The 24,922-nt window shown below is 46.3% G+C and overlaps 2 protein-coding genes across 4 annotated transcripts in view; both read right to left on the bottom strand.

Moving 5' to 3' along the window:
• TRAK1 (trafficking kinesin protein 1) overlaps window positions 1-17,453 on the bottom strand; it is a 101,780-nt gene extending 84,327 nt beyond the window's left edge. For all 3 annotated transcript variants that reach the window (XM_068558237.1, XM_068558238.1, XM_068558239.1), the window contains exon 1: window positions 17,285-17,453. The gene's annotated coding sequence lies outside the window, so the exon portion shown is untranslated. The remainder of the gene's footprint in view (window positions 1-17,284) is intronic.
• Window positions 17,454-17,492: 39 nt separating this feature from the next.
• LOC137774031 (putative uncharacterized protein ASB16-AS1) overlaps window positions 17,493-24,922 on the bottom strand; it is a 76,164-nt gene continuing 68,734 nt past the window's right edge. The window contains exon 4 of the mRNA XM_068559169.1: window positions 17,493-17,581. Coding sequence (XP_068415270.1) covers window positions 17,515-17,581 — 67 coding nt within the window. The 3' untranslated portion in view covers window positions 17,493-17,514. The remainder of the gene's footprint in view (window positions 17,582-24,922) is intronic.

Here is a 24,922-nt window from a genome sequence, read left to right as displayed (position 1 = left end):
AAAAAAAAAGAGGCTAAAATGGTAAACTTCATGTTATGTATGTTTTACCATTATTTTTAAAAAAAAAATAAAAGATGACCACTCTACTCATGTTATCTCCCAAATGTATGGTTTTTGTTGGTTCTGGTTACAAAGTCACATAACTCTTGTTATTTTTAGTGTCCCATTTTGTAGAACACAAAGTTTTTCAAAAGCAAATATATTATGTTACAGCAAGAATGCCTGTATAAAGTTTAATTTTTGTGCAGTCAAATTTTTTTCCACCAGTTTTACTGAGATATAATTGACTTACAGCACTGTATTAAGTTTAAGGTGTACAGCGTACTGATTTGACTTACATACATCATTGAAATGATCATCACAATAAGTTTAGGGAACATTCATCACCTCATATAGATACAAAATTAAAGAGAGAGAAAAAATTGTTTCCATGTGATGAAAACTCTTAGGATTTACTCTCAACAACTTCCATATATAACAAACAACAGTGTTAATTATATTTATCATGTTGTACACTACATCCCTAGTACTTATTTATCTTATAACTGGAAGTTTGTACCTTTTGACTGCCTTCATCCAGCTCTCTCTCCCCCGAAGCCCCCACCCCCCCCTTTGGTAACCACAAATCTGATCTCTGTTTCTATGAGCTTTTGTTTGTTTGTTTTTGAAGTACAATCGACCTACAACACTATGTTAGTTCCTGTTACACAACATAGTAATTCAATATTTCTATATATTTCAAAATGATCACTAGGATAAGTCTAGTCACAGTCTGTCACCAACCAAAGATATTACATAACTGCTGACTATACTCCCCACACTGTACATTTCATACCGTAACTCATTTGTTTTGCAACTACAAGTTTGTACCTCTTAATCTCCACTTGATCATTTTCTTTGTAATCTTAGCCTTTGGATGGCCTTCCCCATCTCAAGATTACTAAAATATCCAGCAATATTTACTTCTAGCACTTCTATGGCTTCATTCTTAACATTCTATCTTTGAATCACCTGGATTTTATTGGGTTTGAAGGAGCTATATAGGGATCCAGCTGTACTTCTTATAATGATAACAAACAGCAATAATAATGGCAAATATTTATGGATGCTACCATCTCCAAGCATTTATCTCCACTGACTCATTTAAACGTCCCAACAGACCTAAGAGTGGAGACTATTGTCATCCCCACTTTACAGAAGGGGAAACTGAGGCACAGAGGTTAAGTAACTGGACCCACATCACACAGTAAGTATTAGACCTGGCTTTCTCACACAGCGTCTGGACCCATTGGTCATAGCCATAGCCATCACCCATGCTGCCTCTGGCCCTCTGGTCTCACTGATTAAATAATTCCTCCGTGTAACTCTCTTTTCTCTAAACTGTCCTCCTCCTCCCAACTTCCACTCTCTTGAGTACCTAGCTTTGAGACTTCCTAAAACATAGCACATCGCTAAAGCTTTACTTTTGACCCATTCAGAGACTTTGTCGTCAAATGTCAGACGTGACTGATCTTACTTTTGTCCTGCCTCCTGGTGGTTCTGCTCTCTTGAGGTTTCGTTAGTTACCTGTTTTTTGTTTTATAGAATATGTGTCACCAGATTCTTTTTTTTTCCCCTAGTGATTTAGGGCAGAGTTTCCTCCAAGTGCTGGGAATGGAGGGTGGCAGGCACTATGCAGGGTGGCTTCCAGCTATGAGTTACCATCACCATTTACCCTTTGAGCTATGCAAACGTCATCATTTTCTTATGGGGGTCATGTTGTGAAAGACGAGGAAACACTGATTTGGAAGGTTCACATTCTATCTTTAAGATATGACATCTTATGATATCACATCAAAGAGGCATGGTAGACACTGCTAGTGGCTTCCCAACCACCCATACTCTCCCACTTTCCTTAGTATCAAAGACCTGGGAAGTCTACATTTCTCAGCCTCCCTGCTAGCAAGGTATGACCAAGAGCGTTAAGTTCTGGCCATTGAGATTTAAGCAATGGTATGGTGAGGCTTTCCCAAAGGCTGCCTTCCTACAGCCTGGAACTTGGACATGATAGCTGGAGCTTCAGCAGCCTTCTAAGACCATGAGGTGACCTTAAGGATAGAAACCACGAGTATGGTGGAAATGAAGGACAGGAAGAGCTCAGGCCTTTGAGGACAGGAGGGCCACACCAGCACTGCAGAGCCTCCCTCTGAACTTCTTTTACGTGAAAGAAAAATAAATCCTATCAGGTGAAGGCACTGTTCTATGCAGCTAAGCTTAAGCCTTACTGATACAGGTAGTTACCTTTAAATTACTAGGAGTTAAATCTGTATTTCTCTCACTATCTGTAGCAAAAACAGGATAACTTGCTTATAATTCACCTCACTAATCTTCCTCCCACCTCTTGGGTTTTGTTGCTGTAATCTGGGGGTTCAGATCCAATTTCCTGTTTTCAAATTATTAACTCTTTACACTTACCTTTGCTTTCTGGTTTCCAAAAACATTTACACCCAATATTTATAGTTAGACTCTAAAAGACCTTCAAGGCAGCCTGAGCAGCTGCCAGAGTTCAGGGCCCAATCCTCTGTCTATCCTCTCCTCCCCAAAGTCAGCCCTTACCAAGGAACAATGGAAGTCAGTTAGCATAAGGGATAAACTTTGAGATAAAGACTTACGTGCCAAATCAAAGAAACTTTATTTTATTAATAGAACAAAATTTTGTGAACCCGAAATTCCTACTGTGCCTCTACCATTCAATGCAGTCAACTGTCTTATTGTTAATCTAAATTAACTTCCAGAACAGGAAATTCTGTTTATAAATGAACAATGGTTACTTTTTCAAAACATCACATGAGATCATCTGGGTATTAAAAGATTTCAAACTCATCCAAAAACAGATCACTACAGCCTGATAATAAACAGTTAAAACAGATGAAACAATAAAACCTGGGCGTGAAACGATTCCACGTTACTTGAACCAGGTTTCAAACCAACACAAACGTAAATTCAAAATGTAGACAATTACAGAGGATAACCTCCTACAAAGAAGAATACAAATGAAGAAATATAAGCCTTTGTTAAACATAAATAAATAAAGGAAAAAAAATTTAAAGTTATCTCATCAGGTGACGTATGTATGATACACAAGTGTGATCAGAAGCAGTTAAAGTTCCTATGAGGTGTGCACTTGAATAGCACGGATGACCACTCAAGATCCCTTGCTCAGCTCCCCAACGCCAGGGATGAGCCAAGAAAAACAAGGACAGCAGAAACCAAAAAGCAACTTTCTGAAAGCTTATTAAAAATGCAGCCACACTGGGAGACATGTGAGTGTATTGGTGGGTGACAGCTAAAGGGCCTGGGGTGTCTTTTTGGGGTGATGAAAATATTCCTAAATGGACTGTGGTGATGATTGCACAACCCTGTGAACATACTAAAAACCATCAAATTATACACTGTAAATGGGTGAATTACATGGTATGTGAATTCTATCTCAATGAAGCGGTTACTCACACACAAAAAATGTAACCACAAGGAACGTGAAAAAAGGTCTCTGGGCACACCTACCACCCTTGGGCACATCTCCAAATCTCCTGCCAAACACTGTTCATGAAAGACGCCTCTGAATCCATCCAAAAGGTTAAATCACCTTCCCTATCATCCTAGGAAAGCCCAAGGAATTTCTAATACCCTTCACTGCCATTTCTACTGAAAATGGGGCAAGCAAAATGAGATTTCATGCTTAGAAACAATAAACTCTGGCTGCCTGGAGAATCCAACGATGCGGAACAACTGTTCACGGCTTAACAATGCTGAGGGGATGGGCTATTACTGGACCCAACAGGAGCCCTTTGAATTTTTATTTTTGGCTTCTCAGCTAAAAAGGGATATTTCTCTCTTATTGTTAAGTTGAAGTCCTGATACAGATCAGGGCTTGAAGGTCTAGACCAGGAGTCCACCAACTACAGCCCACAGTAAAATTTGGCCCCCTCCCTGTTTTTATAAATAAAAATTGCATTGGAAAAGAGCTACGCCCATTCCTTTAGGTATTGTCTGTGGCCGCTGTCAGCTACAACAGCAGAGACCACAGAACTGACAAACCTAAAATATTTACTCTCCGGCCCTTTAGGGATAAGTCTGCTAGCCCCTACTCTAGGCCATCGGAGCCCACGTCCTTCCCCTACGCACCCCCACTGAGTTCCCTAGCCCAGCAGAGCTAAGGGTCTAGGCAAAGGGCTTAAAGGTCACTGACACCACTTCAGGGGCTTTCCTGAAGACCACCTACATGCCTGTGCCATTCAAGACCACTACTGCTACCTGAGGGTCTTCTAAAATCCAGGCTGATCTTCCCTCACTCCCCACCCTTGCTATGGTTCACTGTGAATGAAGTATCATTTCGCAACTCAGTGACCTTGAGCCAGGCCATGGAACTTCCCTTGGCCAATGGAATGTGTCACTTACTGCATGTCCAATCAGAGGCTCTGAATGTGCCTGTGTGGTTACATTTGTCCCCTTGAGCTCCTGTCCTCTGCCAGGAGAAGAACATGACCCTACACAGCTGCTGCCCGTCATCCCAAATCTTCAAATGAGACAAGTGAAGCAGACCTGAACTGAAGCTCAGGCATGGAAACTTATGAGAAAGGGCAAGGAGTAAATGTTGCAGTAGCCACTGTGAAATTGAGAGTTGTTTGTTACCCAGCATTTCTACAGCAAAACCTAACTAATACACACACCCAATTTAAAAGCATGTAAAGTACGTCCGCTGATAACTAGGAGGATAAAGTTCACTGCACAGGACTGACATTCCGTCACCATCAGGATCTCCTAACAAGTAGTCTAAGTAAGAAAGACGTGGCCACACTTGGCTTTCATAATGCCCTCCCTTAAAAAAACAACTCCTGGAATTAACTCCAGAAAATAGCAGATGGGAATAAAATAAAATAAAGGTGAGATGGACCAAGGCAGGAGAAGAGATGGGAGCAGATTTCCTTTGTTCTACACATCTAAAGTTGCCGGCCCTACCTGCCATACTCTCTAGACAAGTAACTCCTCTCTCCTCCAGTCCCTTTCAAAAGTTGCAACCCCAGGGCACTGCAGGTGTCTGGTCTCAAGGTTAAGGCTGCCACTCCAGTTGCTAGTGCTCCCCTGGCCCACTAGGTGGCGCTGCATCCGCACCTGGGCAGGCCCACACCCTCCCTCAGGTCCCAGACAGAGGGAGGAGAGGACACCAGAATACAGTACCTCCAGGCCTGCCTCAGACTCAGACTTGCCCCTTCCCATTTCTCCTCACCACAAACCCCTCCTTAAATAGAACTGAAATAGCACTGAGCAATGGAGTTCAAACCTACAGTTACAACAACCTGAGTTGTCTGTTGTGAGGTTTTTTCAACACCGAAAAAAAAAGTACAGTTACATTTATCAGATACACTGAAATCTAATGTGTTGGGTTGGGCGTGAGAACTGAATTCCTACCAAAAGAAGAGAAGGGAGGTCAGGGTTCCCATGCCCATCGGCTCTGCCTCATTATCATGTTTCTAACCATTAAGAAGCAAGACCTTCCTTCTCTCCCACCAAGAACATGACCCACATGCATGGTCCATCATGTAGATCAAAATCCAGTTTAGGGCTGAAAACCTCCTGGGAGAGGACAATTCGAGTCTTGCCCTAAGCTGACTCTCTTGGGGGTCTGGGCTTCATGTTGGCAATCTCTGGCTCCTCTGGCCATACCAGTTCATTTTCTTCCACCTGCCTTCAAAAGTCCTTGTTAGCTTGAGACTGAAAAATGGAATACTGCCTGCCATATCAGTGAACAAAGGTCACAGTCATCCGCGATTGCAGCCACCACCAGACAGTGAGCTGGTGAGCCCTGAGGGAACTCAGGAAGGAAGAGAATACCTGCCATCTAGCAGCCCTCAGACTGCAGCCACTCCCTACCGTGAGCCCTGAGGAAACTCAGGATGTGAAAACACCGGATACTGGCCTCAGATAGCTGAGGTGCGTATCATAGGAATGATTTCAGTGAGCCCAGACTCTTGCATCTTCCCATACATAGAGAAGTGTTAAATTCCTTAACTTGGGATATCTGTTTGTTTTTAATTAACAATTATCTTTTTAAAAATTATTTATTTATTTTGGCTGCACAGGGTCTTCCTTGCAGCACGCAGGATCTTCCTTTCGGCATGCAAACTCTTAGTTGCCGAATGCACGCAGGCTCTAGTTCCCCCACTAGGGGTCGAACCCAGGCCCCCTGCACTGGGAGCGCGGAGTCTCACCCACTGGACCATCAGGGAACGATAATCTTTTGACATTCAGACTACCTGCCCTTTGTTGTAAACCTTCTGTATAACCTGGCTCCCCCCTCGCCTCCTCGGAGCAGTTCTCTCAGGGTTACTTGAGATGCTGCCTCTGGGCTTGAAGTCCTAAAAATTCCCACCAAATAAAACATAACTCTCAACTGTTAGGCTGTGAATATTTTTTAAGTGGACAAGACTCACGCTGCCCCTGGCTTGTGCTCACCCGCCCACTGCCCAGTCCGTCCCCTTGCGGCATCAGGCTTGCAGGCACCATCCCCGTGACGTGATGGGCACATCACCTCCGAGCCAAACACCGTCCAGCTCCCCACCGCTCAGCTCCTGGACCCCATGCTCCCCCTCTGCCAGCCACCTCTGAAATCTGAAATCCACACATCTCCCTCCCTGCCCACAACTCCCAGTTCTCAAGATCCCCTCCCCTTGATCCCCCCTATTGCCTCCATCTCCTCTTCCCATCCAGCTTCAATCCCACAGCCCTCCCTCTGTGGTACTTTCATGACACCCACACAGGACAAAACCCAATTCTGCACAAAACCAACAGTCCACCTTACTCTGCCCTGCAGCTGGGCTCCGGGGGGTGAGGGGCAATCACAAAGCATGATGGGCAGACGGAGAGCCCTAGAATGCCGTGGGCTCCCAGGCTCACCGCGCTCGGCACCCCATCACCTCCTCCAGCACGGTGCCCAGGGGTGCCAGGGAAGGAAGTCCGATGGGCTGGATGGGGTCTGAAACAGTCTCTCCCTGGGCGGTAAACTAGGGTAACACAGCCTCTGCGCAGCTTCCAGGCGCCCAGAGCGGAAGCGGGCTGGTCCTCTCTCCTTCCCTCCTCTCCCAGAGGTCACGTCCCTCCCGAAGACTCCCAGAACTCCCAGCCTTCAGGCCTCCTCTTCACTCCATTCCTCTCCCTGCCCGTTTACCTCCATCTAAGAATTCAGGAGATGTCCTGCACAGGGACTGCAGGCAGAGTGAGACAGGCCCTCCTCCCTCCATCCCCTCACCTGCAAGCTCACACCTCCACGACACCACGACACCTTCACGGTTTTGCTTCTAGCAAAACCCCCCGTGTTTCCCAATGAGCATTACAAAGCCCTTCATTATCACAGGAAGCCTGTTACCTAAGACACTACAGCGGAAAGGGCCAGCTTTACAACAGGCCAACCTCACCTCTTCCACATGCTGGAAAACACTAAAGAACATTAACGCAGCACTGCCTGTAACCTGCTGTCTTTACCTAAGAGGTTCTGATTGAACGGGACGGCGAGGCTTACCAAGTCTTCACCAACCGAGATCCACCTCTCTTGTAAAATTTTTTTACAGGGCAAAAAAGAAAAAACTGTAACTGTTTCTTTTTATGCAGTGGGGGAGGGGAAGAGCAGGGAAAGGAAGGAGAGAACGGAAGGAGTAGGGAGATGGGGAAACAGGTAGCACGGAGGAGAGAAAAGGAGTGGGAGGAAAAAGAAAGAGGTGGAGAGAAGGGGGACGCAGTGGCGAGAGGAAGAAAGAAGAAAAGGAGAGAAGAAAGGAAAACTTTAAGTAAAAGTTCTCCAAGAGTGCCCTCTGGAACCAGAAAGCCTGCTGGCCCCTGTCTCTATCGATTTCCCTATTCTGGACCTTTCACATGTGACCTTTTGTGTCTGGCTTCTTTCACCAAGCATACTGTTTTCAAGGGTCATCCATGCCATAGCATGCATCAGTACTTCATTCCTTTTTATTCCTGAACTATCTATACTCCATGGTATGAATATACCACACTTTGTTTACCCATTCATCCGTTGATAGACATTTGGGTTGCTTCTACTTTTTGGCTACTGTGAATAATGCTGCTTGGAACACTCACATAAAGTTTTGTGTGTGGAATTATGTTTTCATTTCTCTTGGGGACATAACTAGGAGTAGAATTGGTAAGTCAAACAGTAACTAGTATGTTGAACCTTTTGAGGAACTACCAGACTGTTTTCCACAGTGCAAGCTTTCACCTTGACTGCAACATCACGAGGGACCCTGAGCCAGAGCCACCTAGCTAAGCTACTCCTCAATTCCTGACCCACAGAAATAGGTGAAACTATAAATGTTTGTTGTTTCAAGCTGCCAAGGTTTGCGGAAGTCGGTTACACAGCAAGAGATAACTAACAGATGAGAATTAAACGAAGTTAGACACAAAAGGTGTTTAGGACAGTGTCTAGCACATAATAAGTGCTCTATCAATGTTAGCTCCTATTATCACTGTATCTTCCCACCACAGGGCCTTTGCTCATGCTATTTTCACTGCTTGGAATGCTCTTTCCCTCCCTCCCTCCCTGCTAACTCCTACTTATCCTTCAGATTTCTGCCAAGACTACTTCCCCACAGAAACCTTCTTAGAAATGCCACTTCAGGGAATTCCCTGGTGGTCCAGTGGTTAGGACTCTGCACTTTCACTGCCAAGGGCCTGGGTTGGATCCCTGGTCAGGGAACTAAGATCCCACAAGCCACGTGGCGTGGCCAAAAAAAAGAGGAAGAAATGCCACTTCAGAAATCCCCTTTACACAATCTCTTAGCACCCTGTACTTCTGTGAATATCAAACATAGTCATAGTTAAATCGTAATCTGTGTAACTATTTTCAAGACATTTTTTCCTCTTCTGAAATATAAAAGAATCTCAACCTGGCACACCGCCCTACCCTCTGTACACACAAGGAAATCTCAAGAATACCTCTTAAAGGCCAACAACCCACTAGAAAAATGAGCAAAGACAAAAAACAGGCTGTTTGCAGAAAATGAAATAGAACAGAAAGGAGGCAGAGACTCATTCATAATTAAAAAGAAACAAAATAAGATGAAATACCATTTTTTATGACTATCTGATTAACCGTGATGAAAATGGTTGATCAAATTCAGAGACTGCCACATCCCCACGTGGATGCTGGGCACTTAATGGGTGCAGGCTCTCTGGAGGGCCGTGCTGTGATGCGCACAAAATCCTAAAAGCACATTTCCTGTTAGCCCACAGACACGCAGGGTAAGTGACCCAAAAGATGCGCATGCAAGAACGCTGTTCCTTGGAGCACTGTTGAAAAGCAAACACTGGAAACAACTTAAAGCATCCGTCAAGAGGGGACTGACAAAAACAGAGGCTCTGGGCTTCCCTGGTGGCGCAGTGGTTGAGAATCTGCCTGCCAATGCGGGGGACACGGGTTCGAGCCCTGGTCTGGGAAGATCCCACATGCCGCGGAGCAACTGGACCCGTGAGCCACAATTACTGAGCCTGCGCGTCTGAAGCCTGTGCTCCGCAACGAGAGAGGCCGCGATAGTGAGAGGCCCGCGCACCGCGATGAAGAGTGGCCCCCGCTTGCCACAGCTGGAGAAAGCCCTGGCACAGAAACGAAGACCCAACACAGCCATAAATAAAATAAATAAATAAAATTTAAAAAACAAAAACAAAAACAGAGGCTCTTTTTTGGCCGCTGAGTGGCGAGTATGATTAACTCCCTGCCCTTATCGCTGCTACTTGCACAGCAACCCTGCCTGCAGGGGCAGTGCCTGCCTGCTCACTACGTACCCTAATGAGGCCAGGTCCACCAAGCTACAATCAGAATCCAGGCTCCATCATTTTAATTTAGTTTCTCCTTTACATTACAGTAAGGCATTACACTGGTTCTTCCAAGATGATGTGTTTAGAGGGATTCGTTACCTATTAATTTCTGATTAATAAAGGAGGAACTACACAACGTTTGTTATTTAAAAAAAACATGTCTGAGAACAGCTGGTTTAAATAACTGGAGATGATAACGATACAGCCAAACGAGTGACTGTGGAGCCATTGCAAAGCATAAGGCAATATTCTATGTACTGTAATGAAACAATCATAAGTAATAGTTAATTTTTTTAATGCAGATTAGGGTATATGGTATGGTCCCATTCGTGTATTTTTAGAAAAGGAATTATGTGCATAAAAGCTTCCTGGAATGATTTTTTTTAATGGTTAAACTGTACAGATGGAAGAGTGATTGTTACTCTACGTTGACTATGCTTTGGTACAATTCCAAGTTTTACCATTTGCATGTGTTACTTTTATCATTTTAAACCCTAGTTAAGTGAAATTATTAGAAGAGAAAAATCCACAGTGAAGGAAGTTAAATAGGGTCAGAAAACAACACTACTGGATTGTAAACCCAAGGATGCCTGGTTTACATGACAGGACAGGCCACCCCACTCTGCACCTCCTTAAAGGTGAGGGTGGTAACAGTACCTGCCTGGCAGGATTGTGCTGAGAAAAAAGTGAGTTTTCAGAGCAGTGCCTGGAAGCCTACCGGGCACAGAGCAACTACTCAATAAGTGTCAGCCATTGCTAGGATCTGTGATGGCTGTCAACTTGGCTGAGCCATGGGGTACCCAGATATCTGGCCAAACATTATTCTGGGTGTTTCTGTGTGGGTGTTTTTGGATGAGATTAAGATTTAAATCGGTAGACTGAGTAGAGCAGATTCCCCTCCATGACGTGGGCAGGCCTCATCCAATCCATTGAAGGTCTGAATAGAACAAAAAGGCTGACTCTCCCTCGAGTAAGACAGAATTCCTCCTGCCTGACTGCCCTCCAGCTGACATCAGCTTTTTCCTACCTTTGGACTCAAACTGAAATAGTGTCTCTTCCTAGGATGGCGAGGCTGCTAATCTTTGGACTGGAATTACACCACCGGTTCCCCTGGGTCTCCAACTTACCAACTACAGATCTTGGGACTGTTAGCCTCCATAATTGTGTAAGCCAATTCCTTACAATATGATATATATATATATATCTCCTATTGGTTTTCTCAGGAAAACCCTGACTAATACAAGATTTATGAAACTTGATTTGTTCCAGGTCTAATTACAGTTACAAAGTTTCTGTTCGTAATAGTTGCACTTGATTTGCTCAAGTTTGTCAATGTTCACACAAGATCAGACGTCAGAGAAGAAAGTCAAGTTTCTCTGGGCCGTGAGTCCCAGAGTCACCAGTGAACTGTGTGGCTGGGGGAACATCCAAACCCAGCTGCAAGGCACACCCAGCACCCTCTCTTGCTGAATCCCTGGCAAGCCCCTACAGCAAACCTCCGCAGAGTGGGACACACGGGGTGCTGAGGGCAGAGGCCCACATCTGGCCGCTCCAGTCCCACTAAAGAGCATCTTGAACAAAGTGTGTGTGAAGTGACACTTGCTCTAATACTTGCAAAACAAATTAATGTAAATCCATTACGAAAACTTGGCATCTAAAAAAACACCCTGAGAAATACTATTTGTGGCTGGGATCAATGTTCTGAAGCCCCTGCAAAGCACCCCTGATCAATTCTTTAATAAGATTACTCTTTATTTTTATTGTAATTTATTATTGGCCAGCTTCCCAAAATGGTTTAAAGTAGGCGAAGACTAACACCAATACATTAGGTGCATTAAAAACCTGCTTCAAATTCAGAACGAAACCAATTAGGAGGATAAAAATATAGCAGGCACCTGCAACTGTAGCCTCCCAATCGCATGTCAAGAATCTTACTAAAACATTTAAACTAAATTTTACAGTATATGTCAAAACCTTGTGTGATAAATATTCTACCCACTCACCTAAGGATGAGGAACGGAGGAGAAGCAAGGTCAGCTGGTAACTCCCAAAACCATTTACAGCATGTTTAAAAGGCAAATGTGAATGTTTTGTGTTTTGCTGAAGATTAAGTGTTAGCTCTAAAATCAGCATAACAAGGCCCTCCTCCTGCACTGCATTTGCAAAAACAAACCAACTGCTAAACAGGGGCCATTCCACTGAGAGAAGAAGCAAAGAACATTTCTAAATTATAAATTTGAAAAAAACTTGTAATTCCCTAGATTCTAATTCACGTTTTCGCCCTCTGTGAAAGAAGGGATGTTTCACTGTCCATTCTTTTCTGTTTCACTTAGCCAAGTAAGTACCATTTACATCATACATTTTCAGTGGAAAACACAGTAAAAATTTTATACTAGACAGGAATTGACAAGCAAGATTTTACATTCAATTCATAAAAGAAGTCCATAATACTTGAGCATGTTTTCAGAGGACAAATCATCAACTCTGATGGCTTTAAATCAGTGATAGAAAAGGAACAGATCTGAAATGGTGGCCCTGTGATGACAAGGACACCAGACAGGACAGTTCCCATAAGCATAGTGGCAGCAATCCTGTCCGGGGTCACAGCGAGTCATTTCCACCTCTGCCCACCTCCAGGGCTCTGAGGGAGAGACCAGAGCTCATCTACGGACACCAGCAAAAAGCTGGCCTCGAACAGATGCTAGTTGAACAGAGTTATCGAACAAGCCTCAAAATACTTTAAATACACAGACACACACACACACACACACACACCCCCCACAGCATCTCCATAATCTCCCATCCAGAGTCTCATCTGTCTTGAAACCTAAAACTGAATGGAACAGGGCAAGAGGAGCTCATGCCTCTGAGGAACTCACTGGCTCGTGGCCCAGCAGATTGTGAGTAACAGCATATAGACAGGACCGAAAGCAGACGGGTCATCAATCATCAGACTCTGATCAGCCTGGAGGAAGTGAGGAGAAACTTCAGGCCCACATCAAGAGACAAGCCAGAGCAGAACTGATTAGCAAGCTCGCCGTCACCGGGGTGTGGATGGAGGTACAGGGCCAAGCACATTTCGTACAGAAAAAAAGAGAAGTGGGGCAGAGAAGAGGGAGGAGGGGGTGGGGGGGGAGACCCTGCCTGACTCTGTTCTTCACCTCCTGAAAAATTCCTTGCTGACCCAGACACCAGGTGAAGCTTTAAGAAACCAGGATAAGACACAGGATCAGGAAAATCAGTAGGAGAGGCCAGAAGGGGCCTCAGAGATTGTGGTCAGCCGCTGCAGAGAATTTCAAAGAGCAAGGTGGTGGAGTCCAGAAGCCTGGTCCCAACTCAGACCCGCTGCTCATGGCCCTGCAGGGGCCACCTGCCTCCCCTGCGCCTGGATGAGGGGCTGAGGGGTGAGCAGCCTCCAAGGTCCCTCCGCTCTGCCTGTCAATAACTCGATACTGCAATTCCCCACCCCAGGTCCAAGCACAACCTGCCAAGCCGAACAGAACAGGAGAGAAACAACCTTCCCTGTGGCCTTTTCACCCTTCCGGCCGCAACTTTCACAAAGAAAAGCAACAGTGGACATGCCGGGCAAACACACTTACCGCATGAGCTTGTCCGAAGGAGCCTGCCTGGGCAGAGTCTTGGCAGAGGCTGGGCCCTCACGGGCTGCCCAAACTGAAATACCAATGCCATGTGCAGAAAGAAACTCCAACAGCAATTCAGAGCGAAGAGCGATCCCCCATTAGCACCCAACCCAGGCAGCACCTCGGCACAGCCAGCTCCTGCACCTACTCAGCAGTTCTCTGGGCCTGCTTGTTGGGGCAAATTCTAAGACTACTCGCTGCCCTGGAAGCACAATGGGTTACGTAACTAGAGGCAGCGTGTGGGCACCCTATCGGCTCATCTTGTTAAACTGCCCCAAGCAGAAAATGACGCACCCCAAAATGTGATATCCCTAGGTTGAGGGTAAGGGGAGGGAGAGGGGGAGCAGGGCTTTGTGATGGGCATTTGGGCTTTGCCTAAAAATTAAAGAGGAACAAAAAGCCTGCTGTTCGTCTCAGCGCTCCCCAGGAACTGTGGGTGGCGTGGATTTATTAGAGGCCGGGTGCCAAACGGTCTCCCAGGACTGCACTTGGCAAAGCCCTTGGAGTCCACATACGCATTCTCAGAGAAACTCCAGGTCTCTGGAAAATGTTTTCTGTTTTGTGTCTTCCTCTCAGTGACCGACAAATAAGACTTGAACCTGAGCGTGTTCTGCATTGTCTGGCTGCACCTTAAACACGTAACAGTGTCTGTGTTTACACTCCTGTTTACCAAGCCACTGCCAAACGTGACAGCACTGAGCTGTTTCTCAGCTGTCCTAAGGTGCTTGCTACACAGGTTCCAGCAAAGAACCCCCAGTTACCATGCCCCATAGCGTTTGAAGTTTCAGCACTGCAATTCTGCCATTACTTTGCCCTCGGTTGTCATGTTCAAATCGAAACTACTTTAACAAGCTAAATGTTTCCCGGATTTCACTGGCACAGATGCCACTAGAATCCCAGTGATTAGCTCGTGTGTTTAGACAAATGAAGATGCAGTTGGGACACTGCCTCCTCCGAGAAGCCCTCCTAGTCTTCCGGATCCTCTCCCCTCCAAGGCTCACCCAGGCACCCTCCCTGATGCTCTCCCATGTGCTGTGCTTATCACTGGTGTAACCATTCTGCACAGCCTATTTCTACTCGCTCATCTATGTCCCCACCAACTGGACAGTATTCCTTGGGGGGGGGGGCAGGTGGCAGGGAACACATATCCCGGGGGGTCATGACCTACATGCAAGCCCTGCCCCTTAGAGCTCAGGATCTTAGGCCGGATGCTGAACCTTTCCTGATTTAGTCTCTTTACCTAAACAGTCTGAACCTTTCCTGATTTAGTCTCTTTACCTAAACAGTCTCCACTTAATGGGGATGCAGTACTAATTAAATGACACAACTCATTCATTCAGCAAATGTTTACTGAGCACTGGCCACAGGCAGGCGCTCTTTCAGACACTGGGACTCAGTGGTGCACAAAGTCCTTGCCCTTAGCAAGTTTCTATTCTACTGCAAGTTTGGTCAACGAAACACAAACATGTAGTACTCACGGCTAAGTATGGGGAGACAGCTAAAGCAGGTAAGGGAGATGGGGAAGGTGGGTGTGGACCACCCTCTATGCAGGGGAGTCACAAAAGGCCTCTAAGGAAATGCCATTTGGAGAAAGTAAAGAAGGAATCAGGAGGACATCTGGGGTTAAGGCGATCCAGGTGCTGAGCAGCAGCAAGAACAAAGGCCCTGAGGTGGGATGTTCCGGGTGTACCCAAGAATTAGTGAGGAGGCCGGTGTGTCTGGAATGGAGTGAGTGAAGAGGAGATAGGTCAAAGGGGCACCGGGAGCCCTGTCACTGAGGCCACGGTCAGAAGGGAGCCCGCTGGAGGTTTGGAGCACAAGAGTTAAACCACCTGACGTTGTATTTAAAAAGCCACTCCTTTGGCTGGGCAGAGATTGGACTGCACAGAGGCAAGGAGGGAAACAGGAGGCCCAGTGAGGAGCCCACTGCAATGATCCGGGCGTGAGATGAGGGCAGCTTAGACCAGGGTAGTTACTGTGGGGCTGGCGAGAACCAGTCAAACTCTGGACACACTGGGAACAAAGAGTCTGAACAGACTTCCCAGCAAACCAGGGTCTGAAAGAAATACAGAGGCCATGAATGCTTCCAAGGCTTCTGGCCTGGGCAACTGGAAGGATGTAAGTACCATTTAGAAAGACCGCAAAGAAAGCAGGTGGAGGGGGAAATCAGGAGTTCATTTCTGGCCAAGTTAGTCAGAGATGCCCATCAGGCGTCCAAGTGAAAGTGTTGTTATGTGGAGTCAGACCGACACATCTGGCCTTCGGGGCAAAGGTCCAGTCTGAGGACAGGAACTGGAGAGTGCTTAGTGTAGAAGCAGATTCTAAATCCCGGAGCCCGCGTGAGATCACTTAGGGCGTGGGGCACTCGAGACAGTGAAGGGCTGAGCCCCAGGGCCCCCAAGGTTCCCAGAGGGGAGCAGCTAGCAAGGTTGGGACCCAAAGCCAAGGGAGGACCGTATTTCCAGGAGAAGGGGGTGGTCGGCAGTGTCAACTCCTGCTGAAAAGGCTAAGGATGGACCCCTGAACCGAACGAGGCCATCAGCACTGGGGGCACGGTGGGGTCACAAGCCTGCTCGCGGTGGACACAGGAGAAAAACAGGAGAAAAAACAAAGCAAACCGAAGAGCAGAGACACAGACGCTAGCTGCAGGGAAAGCAGAGCAAAGAAGGATTCTTTTTAAGAAGGGAGAGATGATAGCACGCTTTTGTGCTAACAGGAAAGATCCAGGAGCAAGGAGAAACGGATGGTGTAGTAGAGAGAGGGCAGGGGCCGGAAGCGTGTCCTTCAGGGGACAGGCAAGCAGCGGTAGGATTTAGTGCACAAGTGGAGGGGAGGCCCCTGGTGCAACCGGGAGCTCAGGGGTTCAGCTCCCAGGCATTCGGCTGGGATCCCGGCACCTCCACGCCCCTCACACCCAGGAAGCTCTTGACATGGGGTGGGGCTGGGGGCCCTCAATGCCTGACTGGAGAGAGAACAGGGAAAAGCTACTGGAAGCAAATCTGCACCTTTTAAACTGTCATTGGGCGTTATTTCAAACAGCAGTATGAAAGCAAACAATGCAGACAAGACGAGAACTGGGCAAAAACTTCGATACGAACGCAACTGGATTTATCATTATGCCCCTCACTGCTCTTCCACACACCATCCCACACCATTCCCACTCAGAGCCCCCTCCTGTGCTGGCTCCAGGCAGTTGTCTCAATGATCCCTTGAGGAAGGACACAAGCGAGAGCTCCGCTACAATGTGCCTGAATAGCAGATGTTGCCAGTGGGCGCCGGAGGGACGGTGGTGGCGGGGGGCGGGGGGGGGGCCGCCCTGTTCTCAAGACACTGGGAAGGCATGACTGACAAAACTTGACAAAGTTTTTGTCTGTGCAAAACTTGACAGTGTACGAAGGGCGCTGCAGGGGGCTCCCCACTGCTGCAGCCCACAGCATCACGGCATGTTATTTCCATTACACCTATCTTATGTCCGAAGAAACTGAGCCTCAGAGAGAGGGGCAAGGGGCCAAACCACACTGAGCCCCGCTCCGGGCCAGGGACGCTGCTCAAGGTTCAGTGATCCCGTCTTTAACCTTCACGACAGTTCTATGAGGTGCTGTCTTCATCTCAGACAGGTCAGTTCTGGATGGCCGGTCTCATGATCCCAAAGCTCAGACTCTTTGCACTTTGGTAGTCCCTCCCCACTCTCCACATCCCTCCCCCGGGACCCACTCCTACGGCCCCACCCTTCCCCGGTCCTCACTGACTCCCCCACCGTCCCTGGCGGGGAGAGGCGCCCTTACCAGTGATGGTGCAGGCATCCCGGTACCCTCTGCAGCCGGCAGCATCTTCCACAGCCTCGCTTACATAGTGTTCCTCAGGGATGCCCGGGCTGCAGGCTAGGACTGCATGGCTGGACGCCTCCGAAGGGGGCACGGAGTTGGCCAAAGTGTCGTCGTGCAGAGCTGTGGCGTCCAGCTTGGCAGGTTTCACGGGGAGGCGCCCACTGCCATCGGGGACCCCGCTGCCGGAGTCAGGGGCAGTCGGGCAGACGGCCCCCAGGAGGTCTGGCACACCAGCAGCGGCTCCTCACGGGGAATCTACGGGACAATCCAGAGAGAGGAGCTCAGTGACTTAGAGTCTCTGAAAAAAAAAAAACAGAATCTTCAGAAAATAAGGACCCCGAGATGATGTGGGATCAGACTGTAAATTCTGTTTCCTTCAAGCCAAGGTACTTCCAATTGAATTCTTCAGTTTCGATAAAAGAATTGCAAGTGAAGTTCCATTCAACCAATCAGGTACCGGTATAGAACAAAATACAGAGTGTGTGGCTTCATTTACTAACTGAAACCTGTCTTGAAGCAGCTCTAAGCAAATCAACAGACTGGACCACAGCTAAAATGATGACACCTACCCTGAAATGAGCATACCCAGGTCACCTGGCAGCCACATGGAGTGTGGGAAGAGATATGCATGAGCATCCTGGGGAAGACATGCATCCCTCTAAAAAAAAGGCATCTTTTTTTTGTATACTGAATTATGTAAGATGTGATATCTCTCTTAAACCCTTTCCAACCACCGTACATTCTCAACTCTCCAAGAACTTTAAGGCATGCCCCAACCTTAAGCTACGGCATGAAACTAGAAGACTCCTTTAAGAATATGATGCAAACTACAGACCTTATGCCAAAAAAACACACGCAGGTTCTGGAAAATCGGCCCATTCATAGGCTCTCGGGGATCCAAGGGCAGCAGGTTAAGGCTCTGGGGATTAGCAGGTCACTCTCTCTAGAGGCCATTGCAGCAACATCAGCCTGACCCAGGGTCCACACCCCCGCGTAAAACCTGGATGGGCCTAAAAAATACCTGCTAGAAAAGGGATGGTGTATGGCAGAGGCTACTGAGAACCCCACTTGGTTCCAGTAACAGTGAACCTACATGCAAGAGATGTCTCCACACATTTCAGGAGAGCGCTACTGCCTTAGACATTAACTTTCAATTCAGCCACGGCCTCTTTCCTCCCAGCCCACCTCCACATACCACATGCTGTGGGTATGCACACATATACCCAGAAAAAATGCCAAACATGACCATCATGAACAAGACAGAAAGCCTGAGAAACATTCTTTAGCACGACAGTTCTCAAAGTGTGGCCTGAGAACCCCTGGGGTTCCCGGAGACCAGTTTAAACAGTCTGCAAGGTCAAAATGATTTTCTAAGGTAATTTCACTCTCATTCTCTCATAGATGGTACGATGGAGCTCTCCAGAGACTTCCACGATGTGTGATGATGCCTTTGCTCTGAAGGTTAACGAAGGGCATGTGTACTTCTGAGTCCCTGTGGTTTAAAATTTTCTGCTTTGATTTCTAATACAATATATGTAAATCAAGGTGACACACATAAACAAAACCTCTTTGGGATCCTCAATCATTTTCCTGGGACCAAGAAAGTTTGAGAATTATTGTTCTAGTAATGATATATTTACAGTTCTTTTTTTTTTTTTTTAATAAGAAAAAAAGAGAAAAAAGAGGAAAGTTAACAGAGATTTACTCGACATGGTGTAGTCAGTGATGAAGGGAAACTACAGCCCTCAGTACGAAGTTATTTACCAAAATACACCAAGAGTTCCTATTGTAAATGGTGATAAACTCCCTGCCCTCACTAAAATGAACACACAAATATAAAGTGGGAAGAGGTACGGGAGCCTGTACATCCCTGGTGAAAAGTGATAGGGAACCAGAGATAAAAACAGGATTGTATTGACAACATCTCCTCAGTGATTCAAGTACAGACAAACGGAGAAGCTGCCCAGTAAGAAAAAGTCTGGAATTCTCAAGAAGAACTCCCAAGATATTCTGGGCAGCAGAGGCCTGAGGGGGTAGACTAGAAGACCTTCCAGAAGGGAACCAATTAAGCTATTGTTATAGGGCACTCTGAGATATTTAAAGCCATAACGACCCCACTCTTCCCAAGGAGCTGCAAGTACTCGGACCACACCTTGTGAGCTATCACTAATAAGTAGATGGACAAAAAGAACTCAGAGGTGGGGAAGACAAGCTGAAGTAGGCACAGCAGTGAAATTAAACCAGGGACATTTAAAATTAATATATATTATTCACAAACCTGAAGCCTAGAAGAAGAAAAATGGGCAAAGGATATGAAGATTCTCTCCCCTCCCCCCAAAAAAAGAAGTATACAAACACACACACCGAACATTTTCAGGACCCTTAATTGTGATCCAAAAAAATCTCTTTATCAGACTGACAAAGATTTAAAAACTATAACTATGCTCAATTCGATAAGACTTTTAAGAAACTTATAGTGGAGACAGGGGTAATAAATTCAGAAGGACAGCTTGGCTAAATGCATGCGGCTTTTTGGCCTGAGGATGCACAGACCAAGGGTGCTTATCACAGTGAAAGGCTAAGAACAAGCTAACACGTAACAGAGAGGATGGAGCCAATTACGGTGCAGCCACAGAGACGTGAACTCTGCAGCTGCAAAAAGGAAGTCTCAGAGCAGGTATGAATTCATCAGCGTGGAAGGATGCTCTACACAGAGAAATGGTAGGTAATGAACATGGGCTCTAAAAGGTTTTGAAAACTCCTTAATCGATTGAACCCTCATTCGAATTTTCTTTAATCTGTACTTCGACGCAGTCTATATGATCCTTACACAGAAGTTTGAAATAGTTTCTCCCTTTGCAAAATGCCATTGTCCCCCTGAAATCAAGAGGGTTTTTTTTTTAATTGAAATATAGTTGACATATCATATTCTGTTAGTTACAGGTGTACTACATGGTGATTTGAAATTTGCATACATTATGAAATGATCACCATGAGTCTAGTAGCCATCTGTCCCCACCAATCAATCTGGTTTTTAAAACAAAGGGTCAAAAACATAAAGATTTCTTAAAGAGAACTTCAGTCATGGATTTTACAACTTCTGCTTTCATCTTCTATAAAATGAGGGAGTTGGCCTAAATCAGCCCCAAATTACTACTGTCCCTCCTCCTAGTACCTTTGCTTCAACTTACAGCTGTCACACACTAACTCAGAAACATGTTGTTATAGCCAAATAGTTCAAGTAAGTGCAAACATTTTCTCAAAAAAACAAATTTTGGAGACACCAGCCCGTGCTCACTCAAGCCTCAAAGGGAACTCAAGCAACCACATTCAAGTCCAAAGTCCACTTTTTATGGGCAGCAACTGGCAAAGCCTTCAAAAGCTTGAGAAGCCCTCTTTTTTTTTTTTTTAAAGTACAACAGAACTACTCCAGTTGATTTTTTTTCATCTCAAACCCCAGTTAAAATAATTCAGCACACAGGGGCTTCCCTGGTGGCGCAGTAGTTGAGAATCTGCCTGCCAATGCAGGGGACACGGGTTCGAGCCCTGGTCTGGGAAGATCCCACATGCCGCGGAGCAACTAGGCCCGTGAGCCACAACTACTGAGCCTGCGCGTCTGGAGCCTGTGCTCCGCAACGGGAGAGGCCGCGATAGTGAGAGGCCCGCGCACGGCGATGAAGAGTGGGCCCCGCTCGCCGCAACTAGGGAGAGCCCCAGCACAGAAACGAAGACCCAACATAGCAATCAATCAATCAATCAATCAATCTTTAAAAAAAAAAAAAAAATCTATGAAGTGCTCTCACAAATCAATAAGAAAAACAATAGATACCCTAATTGGAAAATGGACTAGACATGAATAGGAATTCACAAAAGAAGAGAAACAAAAGGCCAATGAACATGAAAAAATAAAAAAATAAAAAATAATTCAGCACACAGATGTGTATATTCAGCATTCACATGCATACCAACCTGAGGTCCATCATATCCCATGATTTGTGAATTTTAATTCTCACCATATGATTTTTTTTGTCAAAACAGTATTTTTGTTTTATTGTGGTTAAAAACAAACACAAAACATAAAATGTACCATCTTAACCATCTTTAAGCTCAGGAGTGTTAAGTACATTCACATTGTTGTACAACCCACCTCCAGAACACTTTGCATCTTGCAGAAATGAAATTGTATCTGTTAACCAATAATTCCCCATTTCCTCTCCTGCCAGCCCAGGGCAGCCATCAGTATGCTGTCTATCTGTATCTCTATGAACTCACTACTCTTAAGTGCCTCCTATAAGAGGGATCCTACTGTATTTGTCTTTTAGTGACTGGCTTATTTCACTTAGCATAATGTCCTCAAGGTTCATCCATGCTGCAGCGTGTCAGAATTTCATTCCTTTTTAGAGGCTGGATAATATTCCACTGTACTGCGAAACCCTTCTTGAAGTAAAAAGATCAATTTTTAGCCCATGAAAATCTAGTGGGAAATAATCTAAATTTCTATCAATACAAAAACAGTTGATAAATTATGGCCCGCCCAAATCACTGGATTTTATAAAATAAGATTATCCACATAAGGCACTTACATCCATGCCAGGTACATATCACATTCTCAAAATAGTCATTATCATTGAAAGTATAATTTCCAGATTCTCAGAATCAGGCACCTTTCTGGAGTCTCCGCCAATATTCATATGCCAACATTTCCAAACCTATTATATCATGAAGCCTTTTGCCACAGGATACCTGGTCCCATGGCATTTATTTCATGGAATAGACTTTGGGGAAAGCTTCTCTGTATTTGGCAAACCTCCATACCTTCATCACGCCCTGTCCAGGACTCATCTCTCCCACAGGCTGTGAGCTCCTTGAAAGCATAGGCTGGCCCTGGCACCTGTTAGTTACTGAGTAAATATCTGTAGAATAAATAATAATGAATGAAACAAGGGGTTTGGTCCAAATGACTTTGAGGATTTCCTGAAGCTACGAAGCTGTAGTTCTATGATCCATACAGGAACCAAAGGGTCAAAACTCCCAAATTACACACAGCTAACCCTGAAGATTCACAGAAATCAATGGGGAAACTTTCCAGGGATGCAGACCACCTCCCATGGGCCCTTCAGAATGGCTTCAAATGAACCTCACTTCATCCTTTCCAATACAGATCAACATATACCAAATGTGATGTCACGATTAAACGTGTAAGATCATCCGTATACAATAATTCAGGAATCAGGAAGCCTCATTTATAGACCACTCAAAATCTGGGTTGCAAGTCCCTCGCCCAGTTTCTAGAAGAAAGAGTCACAGCAGGTACCCTCTGAGGAGACCCAGGGACCGTGGAGTGCTGAGTGGTGCTGAGAAGGACACCGTAAGGACTCAATTTCCTAGGACAACTGTTTATCAGTGTTTTTATTCATAATTCATTTTTTCTGCTGATAACTCAGGATCTCTAAAAGCTCAAGGATCAGAAATAAACAGAGTCAGGCATCTGATCAGACTTGCAGAGGAGGCAAGCATCCACTGTAGGAGAGGCCACCCGGCACATGGCCCCAACGACCCCAACACATCGTTTGGGGTGAAGAGGAGAGAGATCAGTTCCTGTAGGTCTCCAGCCTCAGTTTCCTCCTCTCTGAGGTAATAATACCCACACCTCTCGGACTGTTAAACTGATTACGGACACAGATGCAAATAAAGTACCCAGCAGAGTGCTAAGCACACAGCAACCCTCCAAGTTCACACACTCTCAAAGTGGTCACCTCCCCCTCAAAATGATTCATTTACTGTCTAAGAGATGTGACCCCTGCATGTTCCTAAATTTTCACAATTTCCCACACCAGTATTCTATAAGGCAGTGCACAATTGTAAAATCTTAACAATATCAACTTTTGTTGAGACTTACGGTGTGCGCCAGATACTATGTCAAGTGCTTTGGAACCTCTAACTTCTACCACCTGCTGCTGGGTCACCTCCCTCTTAGCTGAGTACTGTTACCAGTTCCATTTTACAGCTGAGGACAAGAATGCTCAGAGAGGTTCAGTAACTTTCTAAAGGTCACAGAGCCAGCAAGAGGGGGAATCCAGGTCTGAACTAAGTGATGGGAACCCCATGGGAAAATGATCCTTGGCACCTGGTTACTGCCCCTCACTCTAATGCACACAGGCATTTGCGAGGCTTCACACGGGGTTCAGGAACAAAGCAGCCACAGCCCTGGATGCTCTCTGGCTCTGGCCAACCCTGGCACACCAAGCAAAAGGCTTCTTTCAGGCAGAGGGAACAAACGAGGCTTAAGCAAAGTGAGAGTGCACGGCCCTGAGAGATGAAAGCGCCTCTGTCTTACTCGATTCTGCTTGGGGAGGCTTTGGGAAGGAGAGATTTTTCTTCGCAGAGGAGTGAGAAATTCTGCAACCTGGTCAAATTTTCAGCAAAAGAGGTGCCAGGAAAAGAAGCAGGAAAAAGTACACAAGGAGGCAGGCTGTTTTGCATTTGAGCTGAGAGGGATCTCCTGCCTCTCGCCTGGGGCCCTTGGCCCAGGTCCAGTGCCTCACTCTTCTCCTCGACTGGTGATCAAGATTCCAGTCCCTGGGCTTCCCTGGTGGTGCAGTGGTTGAGAATCTGCCTGCCAATGCAGGGGACACGGGTTCCAGCCCTGGTCTGGGAAGATCCCACATGCCACGGAGCAACTAGGCCCGTGAGCCACAACTACTGAGCCTGCGCATCTGGAGCCTGTGCTCCGCAACAAGAGAGGCCGCGATAGTGAGAGGCCCACGCACCGCGATGAAGAGTGGCCCCCGCCTGCCGCAACTAGAGAAAGCCCTCGCACAGAAACGAAGACCCAACACAGCCAAAAATAAATAAATTAATTAATAAATAAAGCCCTTACTTCTAAAAAAAAAAAAAAAAAAAAGATTCCAGCCCCTAGGCTGTCAAAGAGTACTGACCAAGCTGCTCAAGCCTAACCCAGTTTGCTGCTGACAGAATACATGTGTGCACGATTTCCTTCCTCTCCAGCATGGGATTTTTGTGGCTCAGAACCTGAGCAAAAACTCCATGGAGCTGTGTGACACTGAGGGGATGGTGTCGCTCCTCTGGGCCTCAGCCACCTCATCTGAACAAAGAAGAGACCGAATGAGCATCAAAAAGCCAGTGGCCTTGCAGATAAGCCATGCCAGGAACCCCAAGTGCAGGCAGGTGGAGCTGCAGGAGGGCTTCTGTGTCCTACTCAGCCCTTCCCCCACTGCCCCAGTGCTATTAGCATGAACCCTCTGCCACCCACATGTAGGCAACTTCTGGCAGGAGAGCCAAGTGATACTGTGCAGACAGAGCTGCCCTTTGTGAACACAGATCACCTGTTTCCCAAGGGCTAAAGGAGGAGCTTCCTCCAGGACAAACTCAGAGGTTGTCAGGAGAAAACCAGAACAGAGCTTCGGGGTTGGCGGCCCAACAGGTGACAAGGAGAAGCCCGTGCTGGGTGACCCCCTCCGTGGTCAGCCAGGTGCCTGAGCTTTCAAGGTTTATGTCTGGGGGGCAGAGGCAGCCAATGTATCTGGGGGACTGACTTACTGTCACAGTTCAGCAATACTGAACAAACAGGTCCCA

This window comes from Eschrichtius robustus, chromosome 12, assembly GCF_028021215.1.
Source record: "Eschrichtius robustus isolate mEscRob2 chromosome 12, mEscRob2.pri, whole genome shotgun sequence".
Classification (NCBI taxonomy): domain Eukaryota; kingdom Metazoa; phylum Chordata; class Mammalia; order Artiodactyla; family Eschrichtiidae; genus Eschrichtius; species Eschrichtius robustus.
Note: the sequence above shows the minus strand (reverse complement) of the source record. Positions and strands in the feature narration are given on the sequence as shown.